At 47.5% G+C, this 15,980-nt stretch overlaps 1 protein-coding gene across 10 annotated transcripts in view; it reads left to right on the forward strand.

Annotated features, from left to right (window-relative positions):
* PAX5 (paired box 5) overlaps window positions 1-12,291 on the forward strand; it is a 209,134-nt gene extending 196,843 nt beyond the window's left edge. For 6 of the 10 annotated variants that reach the window (XM_075931260.1, XM_075931254.1, XM_075931261.1 and 3 more), the window contains 2 exons: window positions 474-560; window positions 7,597-12,291. In XM_075931260.1, the coding sequence (XP_075787375.1) occupies window positions 474-560; window positions 7,597-7,673 (164 nt within the window). In that variant the 3' untranslated portion in view covers window positions 7,674-12,291. Of the gene's footprint in view, window positions 1-473; window positions 619-7,596 lie in introns of all 10 variants that reach the window. The other 4 variants (XM_075931256.1, XM_075931251.1, XM_075931255.1 and 1 more) reach the window with 1 other exon arrangement.
* Window positions 12,292-15,980: the final 3,689 nt, after the last annotated feature.

Genomic DNA, 15,980 nt, shown 5'->3' on the forward strand with positions numbered 1-15,980 from the left:
GGAAGGACCCTCAAGAGATCATCAAGTCCAGTCCCCTGCCCTCATGGCAGGACCAAGCACCATCTAGACCATCCCTAACAGGTGCCTATCTAGCCTGCTCTTAAATATCTCCAGAGATGGAGATTCCACAACCTCCCTAGGTAACTTATTCCAGTGTTTGACCACCTTGACAGGCAGGAAGTTTTTCCTGATGTCCAACCTAAACCTCCCTTGCTGCAGAAGGAGCTGGATCAGGCCCAGCATGAGGAACCTGAGGAAAATCAAAAGGGAAACTCTATCTACTTACTTTGTTTTTTAACAAGTGTCCCACTCCCCATCCCCTTGGGAGCCAGGTGGACCATACAGCCGACAATAAGAATTGCATGAGGTATTGCCTAGACTGCAGAACATATTTAACTCACCTCACCAGCATGTGAGGCTAAGTTTTCCTGTCACGTTACCATTTGGTTTTGTTTTCTCTTTCCCTTGCCTAGGGAGCGAGTTTTCTGGAAGTCCGTACAGCCACCCACAGTACTCAACATACAACGACTCCTGGAGATTTCCCAACCCTGGATTGCTAGGTGAGTCTTCCTGCCCGCAGTTCTGCCGGAGTAACAGAGAGAACAATCGCAAGTCCAGGTATCACCTTCTTTGTTTTCCGCTGCAGTGTTAAAATCCTAGCGGTTGCTATGATTTGCATGAACACGCGTGAGCATTTGGTCAGTTCCGGTAGTGAGGTCTCGCGAGCCTGCTTGTTTAATGTCTACGTACTACAAGCATGCATAAAGTGGGTAATAGCAACAAGTCTAATGAAGAAAAATGATTCAATGTCATGCTGGTTTGTTGTAATAACTTCTTTACCCTTTTCCCTCATTGCTTTCGACTGGCTGTTGATCACGGCAGATTTGGTTTGATGCACTGTTCCCACTTCTGAACTGATGCGATTTGTGTGCTGTGTGAAATGCGAGTGAGGATGGCAGGGTTCCCTTTTCAATGCCCCTAAACTAGCTAGCTGTTGTTACAGGAGACGGAGTCATAAGATTGACATTATTGGCATGGCTTCATATGAGGTGAAAGAGGTTTGGAACCGGTCAATTAGGATTCGAATAAGTTCTTCAGAGTGTTTCTATAAAAGGATTAGAGAACAAGTATGTGCCAGAAATGACTGTGTCAAGAAATAAATTGATGATTATATGAATTAGAAAGAAAAAATGGCAGAAGAGCGGACAAGTTTATTCTAGACGAGAGGGTAATGACAGGAGGAGAGAGTGAATGTTTTGTGATGTGATGGTTTCATTTTTCGCTTTAAATACAGGCCTTTTTGATTTCACCACAGAAATGTGAATTGGAGAAAATCAGACTTACAAGAAATGTGGTACTGCTGAGCAGCCTCAGAGACATATTGGGCTTTAATCACCGCTCCGAGGAGGAAAAGTAATGGGGGCAGGAGGAAGCTGGAGGAAAATGGCTTTTCATTCTTTCAGTCCAGTGAGATTCAAGGTGGAATCCTGGCTTCATTGAAGTCAGAGGCCTTCTCTGTTCTTAACTGGAAAGTCAAATTAAGATACGCAACCCCAGCTATGTTAACTGTGTAGCTGGAGTCAACGTACCTTAACTCAGCCTTCGGCATTGTTTCCACAGTGGAGGGTCGACGGGAGTAAACATTCCCATTGGCTTCCCTTACTCCTTATGAATGGATGCGTACCGGCATTGACAGGGACTCCCTCACCGTTGGCTTTAGTGGGTCTTTATTAGACCTGTTATATTGAACTCGGGAAGATCGACCACCTCAGCGTCAATCTTCCTGGTAGAGAATACATGGCCAAAGTGAGTTTTGCCATTGACTTCAATGGGGCGTGGATATCACCCTCTATTTTTTGGCCAACAATTATCTATTTTTTTCTTAAACTTTCTGTGTTTTTGCCATAACACGGAGACCTGCTTGGTTGTTACCCTCTGAATCACTGATTTGTACAAAGCAGAGCTTTCTCTACACCTTGCTCTTTGTTGGTGCTGCATCGGGAATCTATGCTGAAGCACACGTCTGGATGGTTGGGCCTCCAATGCATTGTATTGTCCTCTTGGCTCAGTTAACTGGGGGCAGGGCAACCAATGCACTAGAAAAGGACTTTCTTGAACAATCTTCTGTTTTTCAGTTGATGTCACATTGCAGGTGTTTCCAAAGCAAAACCTTGGAGCCAAACACCCTCTGTGCATTGCAGCACAGACCTGCCAGAAGCAGAAAATAGAATCTCATTCTTGGAAGTGGGGAGGCTTTCCGAATGGAGCAAGATAGCCGATCCAGTATAACTCACCTACTTCAACCCTGTTCTACCAACCCTCCTTAGTGAGAGCCTCATTGCATCTCCATGACACATCTTTGAACAGTGTGACAGCTGTTCCCAGAGAATGTCTCTCACCAAAGTCACCTGTAGGTTACGTATTTTTAAAAAAGACACATTCAGCAGAGGCATAATCCAAAGTGGCTCTGTTTGAAATCAGTGACGCTGTTGCTGCTTCTGTGAATGAAGAGGTGGTTCTGTGAGACAGAAGACCTGGGTTCTCATCTTAATTCTCTCTCTGGCTTCTGCTGTGCAGAATGCCAGACTAGATGTTCATAACGGTCCCTTTTGTCCTTAAAATCTGATTGCATCTCTGTTTCCCCTCTGAAAAGTGGGGATTGTAATGTAAACCCACCATTGGGAGGTCTTCTGTGAGCAGTAGGCTAACACTATTGGCTTTTATATTACTCCACCACAAAGTTTAGAACATGACAAAGGAGAGAGACTCCTTCTTCTCCTCATTAATGACAACAATAAATTATTTTCCATTTTGGAACTTCTGGACATCACTTTCCATGTGTTGGGTTGATGCTGCTTCTATCACGTACCACAGAGTCATTCCTGAGGGTAGAGCAGTTTGTCTTCTGCTTGTTTTCCATCCAGTCTCTCTTCTGGGTTTCCTTACTACAGTGGGTGTTTCTTTGTGTTGGTCACTGCAGGAGCTCCCAGGAATACCAATGTTTTATTAGAGATACTCTTATAAATATACTGAACAAAATTCATATTTACTTCTCCCCTCTTCAGTGCACCTGTGTGCTGGTGAGACACGAGAGAAGGGCTTTCACTTTGAAATATGTGCCAATTGCCACCTAGTAAATGTTTGTATCCAAAGATGCCTACCTTGCATTATCATCAGTGATGGCTGATGTCTAGTCTCAGGTTTATGTTTGAAATAGGCATATTTCGCTTATGCCTTGAACTGTTGACTTCTCGATGATGTCTGACCGTGCCTTGGTGATTTCTCCCCATGTCTCCTCATCCACTGCAAATGGTGAGTGTTTCCTGTGTAGCACATCAACAGAGACAGCATCCCACTGGTTCTTTCCTTTAAACAAAGGAAAACGCAGCACTGTAGAGAGCCCAATGAAAGCAGAAGACAGCTTCAAACGGGGCTGATGAGCTCCCCACAATGAGCAGTTTGAGACCATATATATTTTGCTTTCCTATGAGAGTCCTGGGTTTCATGGGAGAAGGACCTGTGAGCTTGATTGTGATGAGAAGGCACTTGGATGTTTCCCAGGTGTTGAATTAAAGGGGACTTTTGTCCCCTGGCCACTGGGGATGAAACAAGAATGTGCCTTTGAATATGTGCATATATAAAACCTGTAGCAGAATAGGAAAAATTAACTCATTGCTGTAACTGGTGCCATGCCCCTATCCAGAGTTCTGCAGGGGCAAGACGAATAAACCCAGCAATGGACAGTGACTAAAGAAATGGCAGCTTCCTTTCTTTTGTGCTCACCAGAAAATGCTCATTTCTGGCCAGCACTGGGTGAACATATCGAATAAGCAGTGGAGAACTGAGAGAAAGAGACGCCATTTTTAAAAGATGAAGTGGCAGTGTTATTTATTCATCTGTGCTGGGGCTCACAGAGAGCGAGCGCAAATGAAATTAATCGGGAACATCTGGAGCTCCAACATGTAACACATCAGTTCTACCTTGGAACGTGGAGGGATGTAAAACCTAATTAGCCACAAGGGACTCCGCATTCAGTAGCTACACAAGTATATGCACAAGGGCTACTGCATGTCTAATTTCCCTCTCCAGCCTCCTACCTAAAGCCTTATCTTCTCGTATACTTCATTGTTGGGATATTTAAAAAGGCTGCCCTGCAGCTTGCCTGCGATACGTATTCGCTGTCTCCTAACGCCAGCCCCTTTCTGTTAGGCACTGGGTGCAAAGATGACTTCCACTTCTTGTCATCTGACCTGTTATGTTGTTCAAGACTTAAAGCAATACAGCGCCCATGTGAGCTAGCTGAAAATGCGCGGTGTTTCTGCCCTCGAGAGAGTCCAGTCTTCTGCTCGTCCGAGGTGAAAATAGGATCACAATGGCTGATCTTTACACAAGAAAACCGTCTTCCTAACTTCACTGGGACTACATGTCCCCGTATGCTAAGCATGTGCTCCCACCTCTGCGGCACTGGGCCCTTCACCCTGAATTGCAGCTAGTGCTGTTCGGCTCTTACCCTCTATCCCACCTCCTCCGCAGCAGGCTTGCCAGTCACAAGGGTGGGAGGGTTGGGCTGTCCAATGAGGGATGTTGCAGTACAGAAACTCATCCCTGCATCCCGTGATGGAGCTCACGGCTGACACAGCAGCCTCCGCGCTGTAGCTGCCCTACCAGGAATTACTTGTAGGCATGTGAAGTGACCCCTGGTGCAGCTGTTCGTTACTGATGCTCAGCCCAAGTAGAGAAGAGCCGTGGGGGCTCCGACCTTTCTAAGCAGGCCCTTCTGCCGGCTGGGTTGCAGTAGCTCAGGGTAATTGGCTGCGCCTCCATTGAGAACCATGCTACCCATGGCAAGGCGGTTGCCCCTGGTACAGCTGCCTGGCTTGAGCTCCTGGCCGGGGTATTCGTGTGCTAGTAAAGCAATGTCCTGAGGCGTCTCCTGCTCTGATGAGGGGCCAGAGAACGTGGCTGCCCTGCCTGAGCCAGAGGAGGCTAGTAGGAGACTTATGGGAACATCAGGCCCCCCCTTGGCGCATGGAAGTATTGGCTGTAAATCAGGGATCGTGGTACTTGGTGACCACAGGCAGCAGCCGCTGGCAATGGGAACCATTTCAGTAGCGTTGGTAGCTGCAGCTGAAAGAAGCAGCACTGTTCACAGCAAACAGCGCAGCGCAGTAGTGCTGAGGACACAACGTGAAACACGTTTCCTAGAGAAAATCCCTGTGTGAAGGGAGCAGCCCCGCCATTCTCCCTGGGGCTGGAGCAGGAAGCATGCTGGGAAGTGCCCTCCCTGGCTCACAGCACACTGGAGGCTGCTGCCTGGACCACCTGACACTCTGAGCATAAGAAAAGAGCCAGCGGCTGGGAGCTTGCCTGGCAGGTTGTGGAATCTCCATCCCTGGAGATGTTTAAGAGCAGGTTGGACAGACACCTGTCAGGGTTGGTGTAGACGGTGCTTGGTCCTGCCGTGAGAGCAGGGGACTGGACTCAATGACTCTCGAGGTCCCTTCCAGTCCTAGGATTGTACAGTTCTATGGAAATAGAACAGTATTGGCCAGGCCAGAAATAGTAGTGGAGCCATGGCACAACTATACTCTGTTTTGAGCATGGTAGTCCACGCTGGTGTACGGTGGCCTGAGATGGGAACCATATCCATAGCTCTGGCATAGGCTCCCCGAGAGCTGAAATGGACAGCTCAGTGGTTTGGCTGCTGTGTTATGGGGGGAATAATGGGGAGAGCGCTTCAAGCTTCCTACGCACCCTGCCAGGCCCTCAAAGACTGACCCATCATCTCTTTATTCAGTCAGGCTCCTGCAATGTCAGGACTTTCCCCAAGTCTCCACCTGCTCTCCCCAGAAGTCACAAACACAGCCTCCCAAGCTCCGTGCAGCAATGAAGCGCTGTGACCAGAGACCAAGTTTGGTGTGCATGCAAAGCTCGCTACAGAATTTCTTGCATTTCTGATGTTACAGCTGGGCACCCAAAATGGGAGGAAGGGAGAGAAAGAGGGAGAGAGCGCGCGCGCATGTGCATCGAGGGGAAGGATGCAAGGTGGGGGACGCATGTTTGTTCTTTCAGCCCCTTTTTACTGTCTTGTACCTGCAGGGCCTGATTGACTGACTGACGTGCTGTGCACCGTCAGCTCCAGTTGAGGGCACTGGGGCTCACCAGCAAGCCTAGCACAATTGGCTAGGGGAGGTCACTGTCTTGGTTGGCCTAGGAGATTTGCTGCTAATGCTCTAGGAGGACCTTCATTCATGCCTTGGGCCTCGTAAGGCACACAGTGTGCCCACGGACTGGGGGACTGTGCCAGCTGGTTAGACCAGCTCAGGTTGCCAGGAGGAGGCTTGGATCAGTGTGAATGGATAGGCTGGTGACTCCTTTAACCTGCCAGATTCCTTGGAGACCAAGGGATACATTTAAGTATCTTTGCCCTCTCCATAGTGTAGGCAAACCCACACTCTCAGAGCCACATGGCATGCCCCAAACTTTGGGCATGTAAAATTGTGGATGCAGCCTTTGAGGCCAAGATGAAGCCCTTTTGCATCTATTTCTCATAGCCTAGCAATGCTGGCCATCCTCCTTGTATGCTGTGGTGTCTAGACACAGATACACCCCCACAGTCAAACAAACTTCTGGGCTCCAGCCGATGCTGAAAGGACAGTCCCAGCTAGCAATGCTCAATTCCAAGAGCACAGAAAACAATCACTAATATTATGCAACTTCCAGGGTTTGATTTGATTCAGGCATACTCAAGCCCTCGTGAATTTGCAAAGCTATGAAACCAGTTTGCTTGATTCAGCTGCATATACGTAGTCAATGCTGAATGCCTGTGTTCAATAGAAAATTAGTGTATTGGCTGGAGCGCTTGTGTGTTTGATCCACTAATGACTCCAGTAACCAATTTCAAAGCTCAGACACAGTTAGCAATACCAGACACTTAGCAGATAACAGAACTGGTGATAGTTTTAAAATGGTTTCTAATACCAAATAGGTTCATAAATGCCAGGAAAGGTTGACAAAGCCAATCCTCCCATCTCCAAATTTCTGTAATACTCCCCAACCAGCCCTAATCCAGACAAAGGCCTCGATCCCATAAAGGAGTCTGACAGCATGGACCCATTTGGAGTGCACCTTACTTCCAGGGGACTCCACGCGGCCACAATGCTCTTGGCTGGCAGATCTCTTTGCAGGACGAGAGCGGAAGATACAGCAAGGGCGACCGAAACGTGAAGTGCCGTCAGACGCATTCTGGTGTTTACTGTTTCAAAGTGATGTGTCTGTAGCGTTGTTGTTGTTCCTCCCACTCTGCAGGCCCCTATTAGCGTGGGTCTGACTCCAGCCAGGTGTCTGTGGTTGTGTTGGGCAGGCTGCCCCCTTTTGACCTGTGTGATCCTCATGGCCATCAATGGTGTCCTTGGCCTCTGTTTGTCAGAGGCTGGAGAAGGATGGCAGGAGACAAATCGCTTGATCATTGTCTTCGGTCCACCCTCTCTGGGGCACCTGGTGCTGGCCACTGTCGGCAGACAGGCTACTGGGCTAGATGGACCTTTGGTCTGACCCAGTACGGCCGTTCTTATGTTCTTATCTTCTCTCTTCCAGGTTCTCCTTATTATTACAGTGCTGCAGCCCGAGGAGCGGCCCCCCCAGCAGCTGCTGCTGCCTATGACCGTCACTGACCCACGGAGTCCGGAACTCAAGCACTTATTAAACATATCATCCAAGCCAATGGCACCCGATTCACCTAGAAATAACCATGCAAATCAGACTGCAAGGAGGGAAGAGGAAAGTATCCACTAGCACGCGCTGGCTGAAATTTTACTCGTTAAAGGGGGTGGACTAATTATTATTGTTTTTTAAAAACAATGAAATTCTGGCAATATTAACTGGGGTCTCATACAAAACAAAGAAAGAGGAGAAACCCGTTCTGCTGCCATTGCATCTGGTTTGAAAGGTACAGTAGCTGCATCCTACCCACAGCCTACTGATCTCACTGCCTCTGGTTCTCTCAGCTGTGCCTGGGGGCTGGACACAGTTCTGACATTAAGCAGGCCAACGTGGGGCATCTCTCGTAAGGTGCATTGACACAGGCTGTGTGACTCAACATGGGTGGTCTGGCTTTTCTAAAAAAATATATAAAGAAGGGTTGGTCTGCTCAATTTACACGGCACCTATGTAAATAACTTGCTTCTTTGTGTTACTTTGAGTGGCTTAGCGTAAACAGCAACATGGTACAAATTATGAACTCAAAATGCATCTGAAAATGTGTTTTGAAACTGGTGCACTGATTCAAAGAATTCAGTAAGCTTTAACCGACTTTGAACCAGGTTAACATTCATTGTGGCTGTGTTTGGAGCTGATGTAATTTCTATATACAGCGTCATAGCTGACAGTCCGGGTGTGAACATGCGATGAGCTAGCATGGTGCACACGAGCAACCGAAAGACATGGGCAGTTTGTGACATTTTACTGCTAAGTATTAATTTATGTTTATTTGTAATCATAACTAGCACTGAAACAAATTCTCTGCTTTCAAGTTAAATCACATCAGAGAAGGAATTCCTAATTAATAACCAAGCCCTTGTGTACATCTATATAGCATACATGCGGACACCCAATTATTTCTGTTTTGTAAAGAAATGAGAAAAATCCCAAGGTGATGATTTTTCAAATGGACCTCTCAAACTGGACTGCATTTGGGGCAGCCCTGCACCCTGAAATAGTCAAACATTGCTTTACAAATCAAATGGATGGGGGGACACCCATTTGGGGATACCCATATGTTTAAGTGAAGACATTTCTCAAAGTCATTCCGTGCACACAGTGGGCTATAAAGTTACACTGGGGATAAATTTGGCCCATTATTTCTGTATAGTCTCCCTCCCTCTCTAAGAAAGAGCATTTATAGAACCAAGTGACATTTTGTTCAGTGGTCTCGACTTCCCAGAGCTAATGAACAGAAGAGGGCAGCTTACAAATGATTGGCCTAGCTAGTACATCAATCACCACCAATCCCATGGAACCATATCAAGTACGTATTTTTCCCCAAAGGAACAGCTCTTTAATCCTGTGTGATACGCGCACGTCTCATCTGCAAAAAGGGAAGGTTAGAGAAGTGTTTCTACTGAAGACAATGGAAAACCTCCCAGTGGCTCAGGACCTGCCCCAGAGCCTGCCGCAATGTTGCCATAATTAGTGTGACAGGGACAAATTCTACCATCGTTACACTGCTGCACACTTACATACTCTAGTAATCTGGCTTGGGTCCAGGACTAAGGGTGTTGCCCAAAACAGGTTTCCTATAAGTGAGCTATTGAAGTACAAACATTATCTGAAGAGTGAGAACTTCTTTAGTTACCATTTTATCTTTGTGCTGCTTGTTCTGAATGGATGTCATCAAATCACACGGTAGCAATTTGGCGGGATTTGGACACATGCTTCTTCCAAAACCTTTGTACAATATTTAATAGGTCTTCTGATCATCAGACTCGGGAGCGGAGACATCTCTAGTTTCCAAGGCAGAGCGTCCTACCCAGGAGGCTAGGTTAGTAAACATCCCCAGACCCTCAGGCGAAAGTAGCAATTAATAGCCGATAAACATTATTCCGTTTAAAAAGCTACTGAGCAGTATGTGTGGCTCTCTCCTTCAAGGAAGCAGCAGCATTCTTCTCCTCTGAGACCGTTTTTTCCAGAATGATCCTCTGAGTCCTCACTAAACGCTGGATGATCTTTCAGCTGTAGGGCTGTAAAGGGAATTTTCTCTCTTGGATAAAGGTTACTTAGAATCCCCTCTGAGTTTCTTTGATTGGCATGTGCACCAACCTGCATGCACTATGAGCCTTCTGGAACATTAGGCTCTTTCCGTTTCCCAACTGAAAAGAAACTGACGTATCGGCTAATATATTATTGCAAAGTCTCATGGGAGTGGGGGTTTCATAATTAAGGCTGAGTCGAGTGACGCTGGTGTATGTCTAGAGAACTGTCATGACCAGCCAGGAAGCGTGCACGTTTTCTTTCCCTTTCTAGTGATCAGGTTCCACGTGGCTGGTTGCTCCACTTAGTTACAGCGTGGTGGTGCAGTGGGGTTCTAGCTGTGGTTAGTGCCAGGATATCAGACAAAGAGGTATTGACCAGCTGTGAGACGTTCTGAGCCAAGCAGGGCTGACCTTTTGGGCTGGGAAACTGGGGATTCTCACTGCTAAGTACCAGGTTGGACAGACTGTCATAAGTAGAGGAATGACGGAACAGTGGATTAAATGCCCCTTCTCCCCCGTCAGAGAGGCAGCCTACAAGCCCTTGTTGAGCGATATTTTGAGAGTGCCTAGTGTTCGGGCTGGCTCTCTGCTCTGGGGTGAGCCTGGTGGCCACGTGGTCTAGAAGAGTGAGGTGCCTTGGAACAGTTCGACTAGCTTTGGCGTTGCAAGAAGAGGAAGCAGTAGGTGGCTGGCCACTGGCATGCACATGCTCAGCACGGAAATGGGCTTAGCTATGCGAATGACAAAAGCAAGGCGCAGCCCCAGTGTCAGTAGGAACTTTCCTCACGGGGGCGTGCATCGACTTAGAGAGCAAGCTGCCATACCCAGGGCCACACTCCACTTGCCTTAGTCACTGAAGAGTGCTTAAACCCAGTGGGTGCGTCACGTAGGCATGCTCTGTCCCCGAACCTGGGCACAGCCTCCTCCAAACACACTCGCATTCCCACTACTGGCAGCTTGGAGGAGGATTTGCCACTGCCTCCCCCTGCATAGCTGGGCACACCGTTCCCATTCATTTTAAAGGGAAACCAAATCCTTTAGGTTTCTTTGGGGATTAGCGCCTGGCAACAGATGGCTTTCTGGGCAAATATTACCTCCTGTGACTCTTGCCCATATGCCTGCTGACTCCTCTGGTGGCGTGACGTCCCCCTGTTCATTTTCTGACCTTCTCACCGCCATGAGGGACACGTTCCATGCACGGTTTGGAAGAAAACACGGAATGTTCGCATCCTGGGTAAACTTGTTGGCTGTGTCTAGACTGGCAAGTTGGAGAGGGAAAAACTTGCCAGCTGTCTACACTGGCTGCTTGAATTTGCACAAGAACACTGACGATCTACTGTAAGATTGTCAGTGTTCTTCTGCAAATACTATGCTGCTCCCATTCGGGAAAAAGCCCTCTTGCACAAACGTATTTGCGCAAGAGGGCCAGTGTAGACAGCTAAAAACTGTTTTGCGCAAAAAAGCCCCAATGGCAAAAATGGCAATCAGGGCTTTCTTGCGCAAAAGCGCGTCTAGATTGGCCATGGACGCTTTTCCACAAAAAGTCTGTGCCAATCTAAACGCTCTTTTCCGCAAATGCTTTCCGTTAAAAGCATTTGCGGAAAATCATGCCAGTCTAGACGTAGCCATTGTGTCTTTGTGTATCTCGCCCCTTCGTCGCCATCCCAAGCCCATCATCTTGCTCCAAAACGTATCTGAGAGGCAGAGCTCCCTCTGTTAGCCGTCAGCCAGGAGCAGCGGGCACATGCACTGATCTTCAGTGGGCGGGGGGGCTCCAGATGCAGTACCTGATTGGTACAGACCCAGTGCTCAATAAAGAAGTGCTACAGTTACAAATAAAACTGGAAACTTTTGGGCTCAGAAGAGATCTGATGGGCGGTTGTGGAAAGGTGTTCTAGGCAAACACGCATTGTGGCATATTTTCTTCTTTGTTGGAGAGACACGAGCCCTCTAGATATTAGTGGTAACGATGCACCTGCAGTTAGGGAAGATCAGATCAGCCCAGTTTGCGCTCTTTGCTCCCATACTTGTTGGGCATTCTGCCATATCTCTACTCCTAGCTGAAAGTCCCATTCTGAATGTGTGACCATTTTTCAAGTTTACCTACTGCGTGTTTCCCTTGGAGTGGAACCGGGAGGAAGCCATGTCACAGGGTTTCTTATTTTGAAATGTGAATACCCCAAAAAATCTCTCTGCACTGCTGAGTTAACGCAGGTGATTGGCAACCAGATCAGCCTCACTGATGCTGCACTGCTTTGTGGGTATCTCGGGGACTTCTTTCCCAGTGAATTGCAGGAGAACTTGTCTGCCTGGACTGGCAGGGACAATGGTGGGAAGTCACTGGAGAATTTTCAGCATTGATCAGAATCCTCAGTGCAAAGTCCATGAGTTGCTGGGCCAGTGAATGTGGCACCTCCACGCTATAGCGTCTAGCCCAGCCAGTGTGGGCTGAAAGCATCGCCACACTCGGCTGCGGGAGTTGTGTGTGGCCAGAATGTGGTTAGAAATAGCGCCCGCGTAAGAGCCCAAATTCACTGTGGAGCGAAGACGAAGCCGACTGGATTGTATCTGTGGAGGTGAAGGGCTAAATATTCCAGCCTCTCAAAAGTCAGTTACTGGCTATACATTTTACACTCCACACCCACTTCAAAATGTAGCACAAGAAATAAACTGAAACGCATTTGGTTTATAGCTTTGCTGTTGGAGTTAATAGACGTCATGGCAACCCCAAAAGACAAACCCCATCAAAGCCAGGCCTGACACCAGAAACACTCACATTTTAGCCTCCGCCAGCTCAGTTGTCAACTCTTGCTGTGAGTTTTGTTATTAGTCCTCTGCGAAGACAAATGCATGCACGCTGCTTCAGAATATGAGTCAGTGGGAGGCCGGTTTTTGGGACACCCTTGCACAGAGAGCGAATGTGCATTTGTTTCCACAGTCCATGTATTGTCACGTATCACTATGGGGCTGATCCAGTCTATTGGAATCACTAGCACGCTTTTCATTGACCTTAGTGGGCATTATATTAGGCCTGATGTTCCAGACCTTTCCACCCGACCTTGTAAAATGAGACAGGAAAATGGCCAACGATGGGCATTTATTTAGCTCTTTCTTTTGCTTTGCTCAGCCTTGTATGGCAAGAATCTTCATCCTGGTTTTTCACTTTCTAGTGGCCTTTGTATATTCTGAAATGACAGAAATGCATTCTCTGGCAAACGGAATTTCTTTCCAAGAAAAACCACGGTCTGTTTTTCTTAGAGACAGACTACTTTGTATTAGGGACTTACAGCATCAAAGAAATGCATATCTATTGTATCCACCAAAGTCTGCGATGCCTGCATAGAAGCTTACTTGTTAAAATAAAAACTGAAAAAAAACCCATACAAACAAAAAAAATTAACAACCCCCCGTAAAGTAACAATTTAATTGCCTTTGAAAGTAGGAGATGTCTGTCTCCACATAGAAAAAAAATGCTTCTTAAAATGTGTATGTTTTGTATTCTTTTTTTCTAGTAGGAAAAGAACTGACTTGAAATCTTGGTGTTTTTTCCTTAGTGCCGTGTGTTGCTTTTGTGTGTTATAATATTTGAATGTAATTACAGCAGTGCCAATTTGCCAAAGATGTCGAACATATTTTGGGGTTTTTGGTTTGGGGGTTATTTTGGGTACGGATGGGGAGGAGGGATGGGACGGGGGGAAATGAGGTATTGGATGAACGGGAGGGATGGTTTTCGAGGGGGGGTTTGTTTGGTTTTGTTTTTCCATTTTTTTTGTTGTCAATACTGGACTTTGTGATTTTATTCTAAGTTAAATGGTTGACTGCAACACTTTTATTTTTTAGATTAGTTGAAGAAACATGCAATAAGATTGGCGTAGTTTCAATATCCGTGTGTCTTTTCATGAGAGTGACTGTTACTTGTGGACATTTGATTTTATGTAACCTTTATGTGAGATAATTATTTGTAAATATTTCCCATAATTTTATTGGTTCCTAAAATAAAAGTAATTTTTTTAAGTTCAAAGGTTCTGATTTCACTTTTGTTTTGAGCTTGGCTTTTCAGTCACTTGAAACACAGTTAGAATAGTTTGGACGAACATCTGTCAGGGATGGTCAAGGTATGTGGGGGGGAGGGGGATGGACCAGATGACCTCTTGACATCCGTCCCAGCCTTATGTGTCTCCGCCCGTATGATCCTACATAGATCCCTGGAATACAACTGCCTAGTGACTCAGTTTCAAGTTTGCAGTGGACTTCTTTGGTTCCAGTCCCAACGTCCTAACTCCCTCCCCAGCCTGGCCTCCCCTGCAGCACAGCTGGAGTCCCTCTACAGTGTAATGGGTTTTCTGCCCATTCTGGGCTTGTTCCCACGAGTCAGGCACGCAAGTTTCCTCTCATTGGGGTAGAACAAACGTTAGTCTTAGTGCAGCAGCAAAGCCCAGACGCCTGGTAAACCCTATATTGGGCACACGAGGCCTTGCTGTGTTCCACGAGGCCTTGCTGTTGTCGCGCCAGGGACCACATCTGTCCTGTAGTGCACAGGAGCCCTGTGTGTCTGTTGTGTTATGGTGTGTCACCCGGAGCATGGCGAGGAGGACAAGAGGCCTCGCTGAGTCACGCTGAGTCCCTGGGCTCCTCCTTGCATCAGTGCAAACGTTACCCGCTACTAGTTTACATGCTGGCTACTCTGTGGAAGGACAAGAGTCAAACCTCCACCAATTTCCACCCCAGCCTGCCACCTAGTCACCCTGCTGAGGCCACTCTCCACAATGGAAGCCATGGCTGTACAGCCCGCACTGGAGACATCGTACAGACCCTGAGCAGGCATGTGGGCAAAGGAGAACCTTGCCCGGTGTTTGGGCTGCGATTTAGGGTTAATTACCCCCATCAGAAAGCCCCCAAGCTGCTGCTACGTATACAGGCAGGCCCAGCTCCACAAAGCTCATTCGGAATCTAACGGTCACTCTGTTTTAACTATTATTAGAAACGCTTATTCAGTAAGAACGTTAGTTAACAAGGGGTTAATTGATGAGTCACGCTGAACTGCATGACATAAAACGCAGTATTTAAAGCAACTGGCAGCTGATCCAGAACATGATTGTCCCTTCTAGCACACTTCTGTTTCGACTTGGTCTCACTCGATTGGCAGTAGCTTTGTCCAGCTGCAGTAAGGCCGTGCACAACACTGGCTAGTCACGTCAGGCCAATGCCCTCTGCACAACCAGCCCCTACCGCTGGATTTCACCCCCGCTTTGGAGAAGTCACATGATCGTCATGATGCGCAGAATTTAGGTTCCCTTTCTGAAGGGGGGAGGAGGGGGCGATGCAGAACTATCATTTGGCAGAGACATAAATTTTAATTTTGCTCAAAATGATTCTGTGCCTCTCCATTCCCATGTTACAACCCACGTGCTTCTGATGTGTACGTGCCCCTTCTGGGCTTGTGCGCTGGGAATTTTGTGGCAAAGGAGGCTGCAGCCAATTTCAACCAATTTTAAGGAATGGTCACAAAATGCTAGATGCTGACGTCACCATTCTGAGCATTCGCACCAGCTCTAAGCAGGATGCTCTGTCAATCAGGAACAGGCTGCACGGCCACGGCGGCAATACCATCCAAACCAGCTTCCCGCTTGCATTTGAAATAGTCGCTACAAAGCGAGCGGCCACCAGACAATAAGTTACAGACCTTCACAGACAACTAGCTAGGAATTCAAGATTCTGATGCTCTGCTCACGGACTACAGGGGACGAGACACCCAGGCAAAGTGCATTACTCCCTCTGTGCTAAGAAATGCAATGAATCCACCAGTGCGTCAGGCGGCCGCCCAGACTCACACGCTCGCATGCTTTAGCGCAACTCATTAGCAGTACTGCGCGGCCACCACGGCAAGACGGAGCACTCAAGTCAGGAACTTCCTGGAATGTTCGGTTGGGTCAACTTTTGTACGTCCATCACCAGCCCAGAGGAGGACCCCGGCATGTCACACACGACTCATCTCACCCATAGGCATGAAGTCTTTTCTGTGGGACATCAACCCGCCAAACAAAACTTCTTTTTAGCCTGTGCCATTGCACCAAGAACACTGGGTGGGGTGAGCTCAAACTGTCCCACGGTGCCCTGTCATAGAGCTTGCAGGTCCCCTCTGTCCCAGATTGGTCGATGTGAAAGTCCCAACCAGCCAAAGATTCGAGGGGGTAACTGAAGCCAAGCGCTAATGACAGAGGGGTGCACAGG

Source organism: Pelodiscus sinensis, chromosome 6 (genome assembly GCF_049634645.1).
Source record: "Pelodiscus sinensis isolate JC-2024 chromosome 6, ASM4963464v1, whole genome shotgun sequence".
NCBI lineage: Eukaryota > Metazoa > Chordata > Testudines > Trionychidae > Pelodiscus > Pelodiscus sinensis.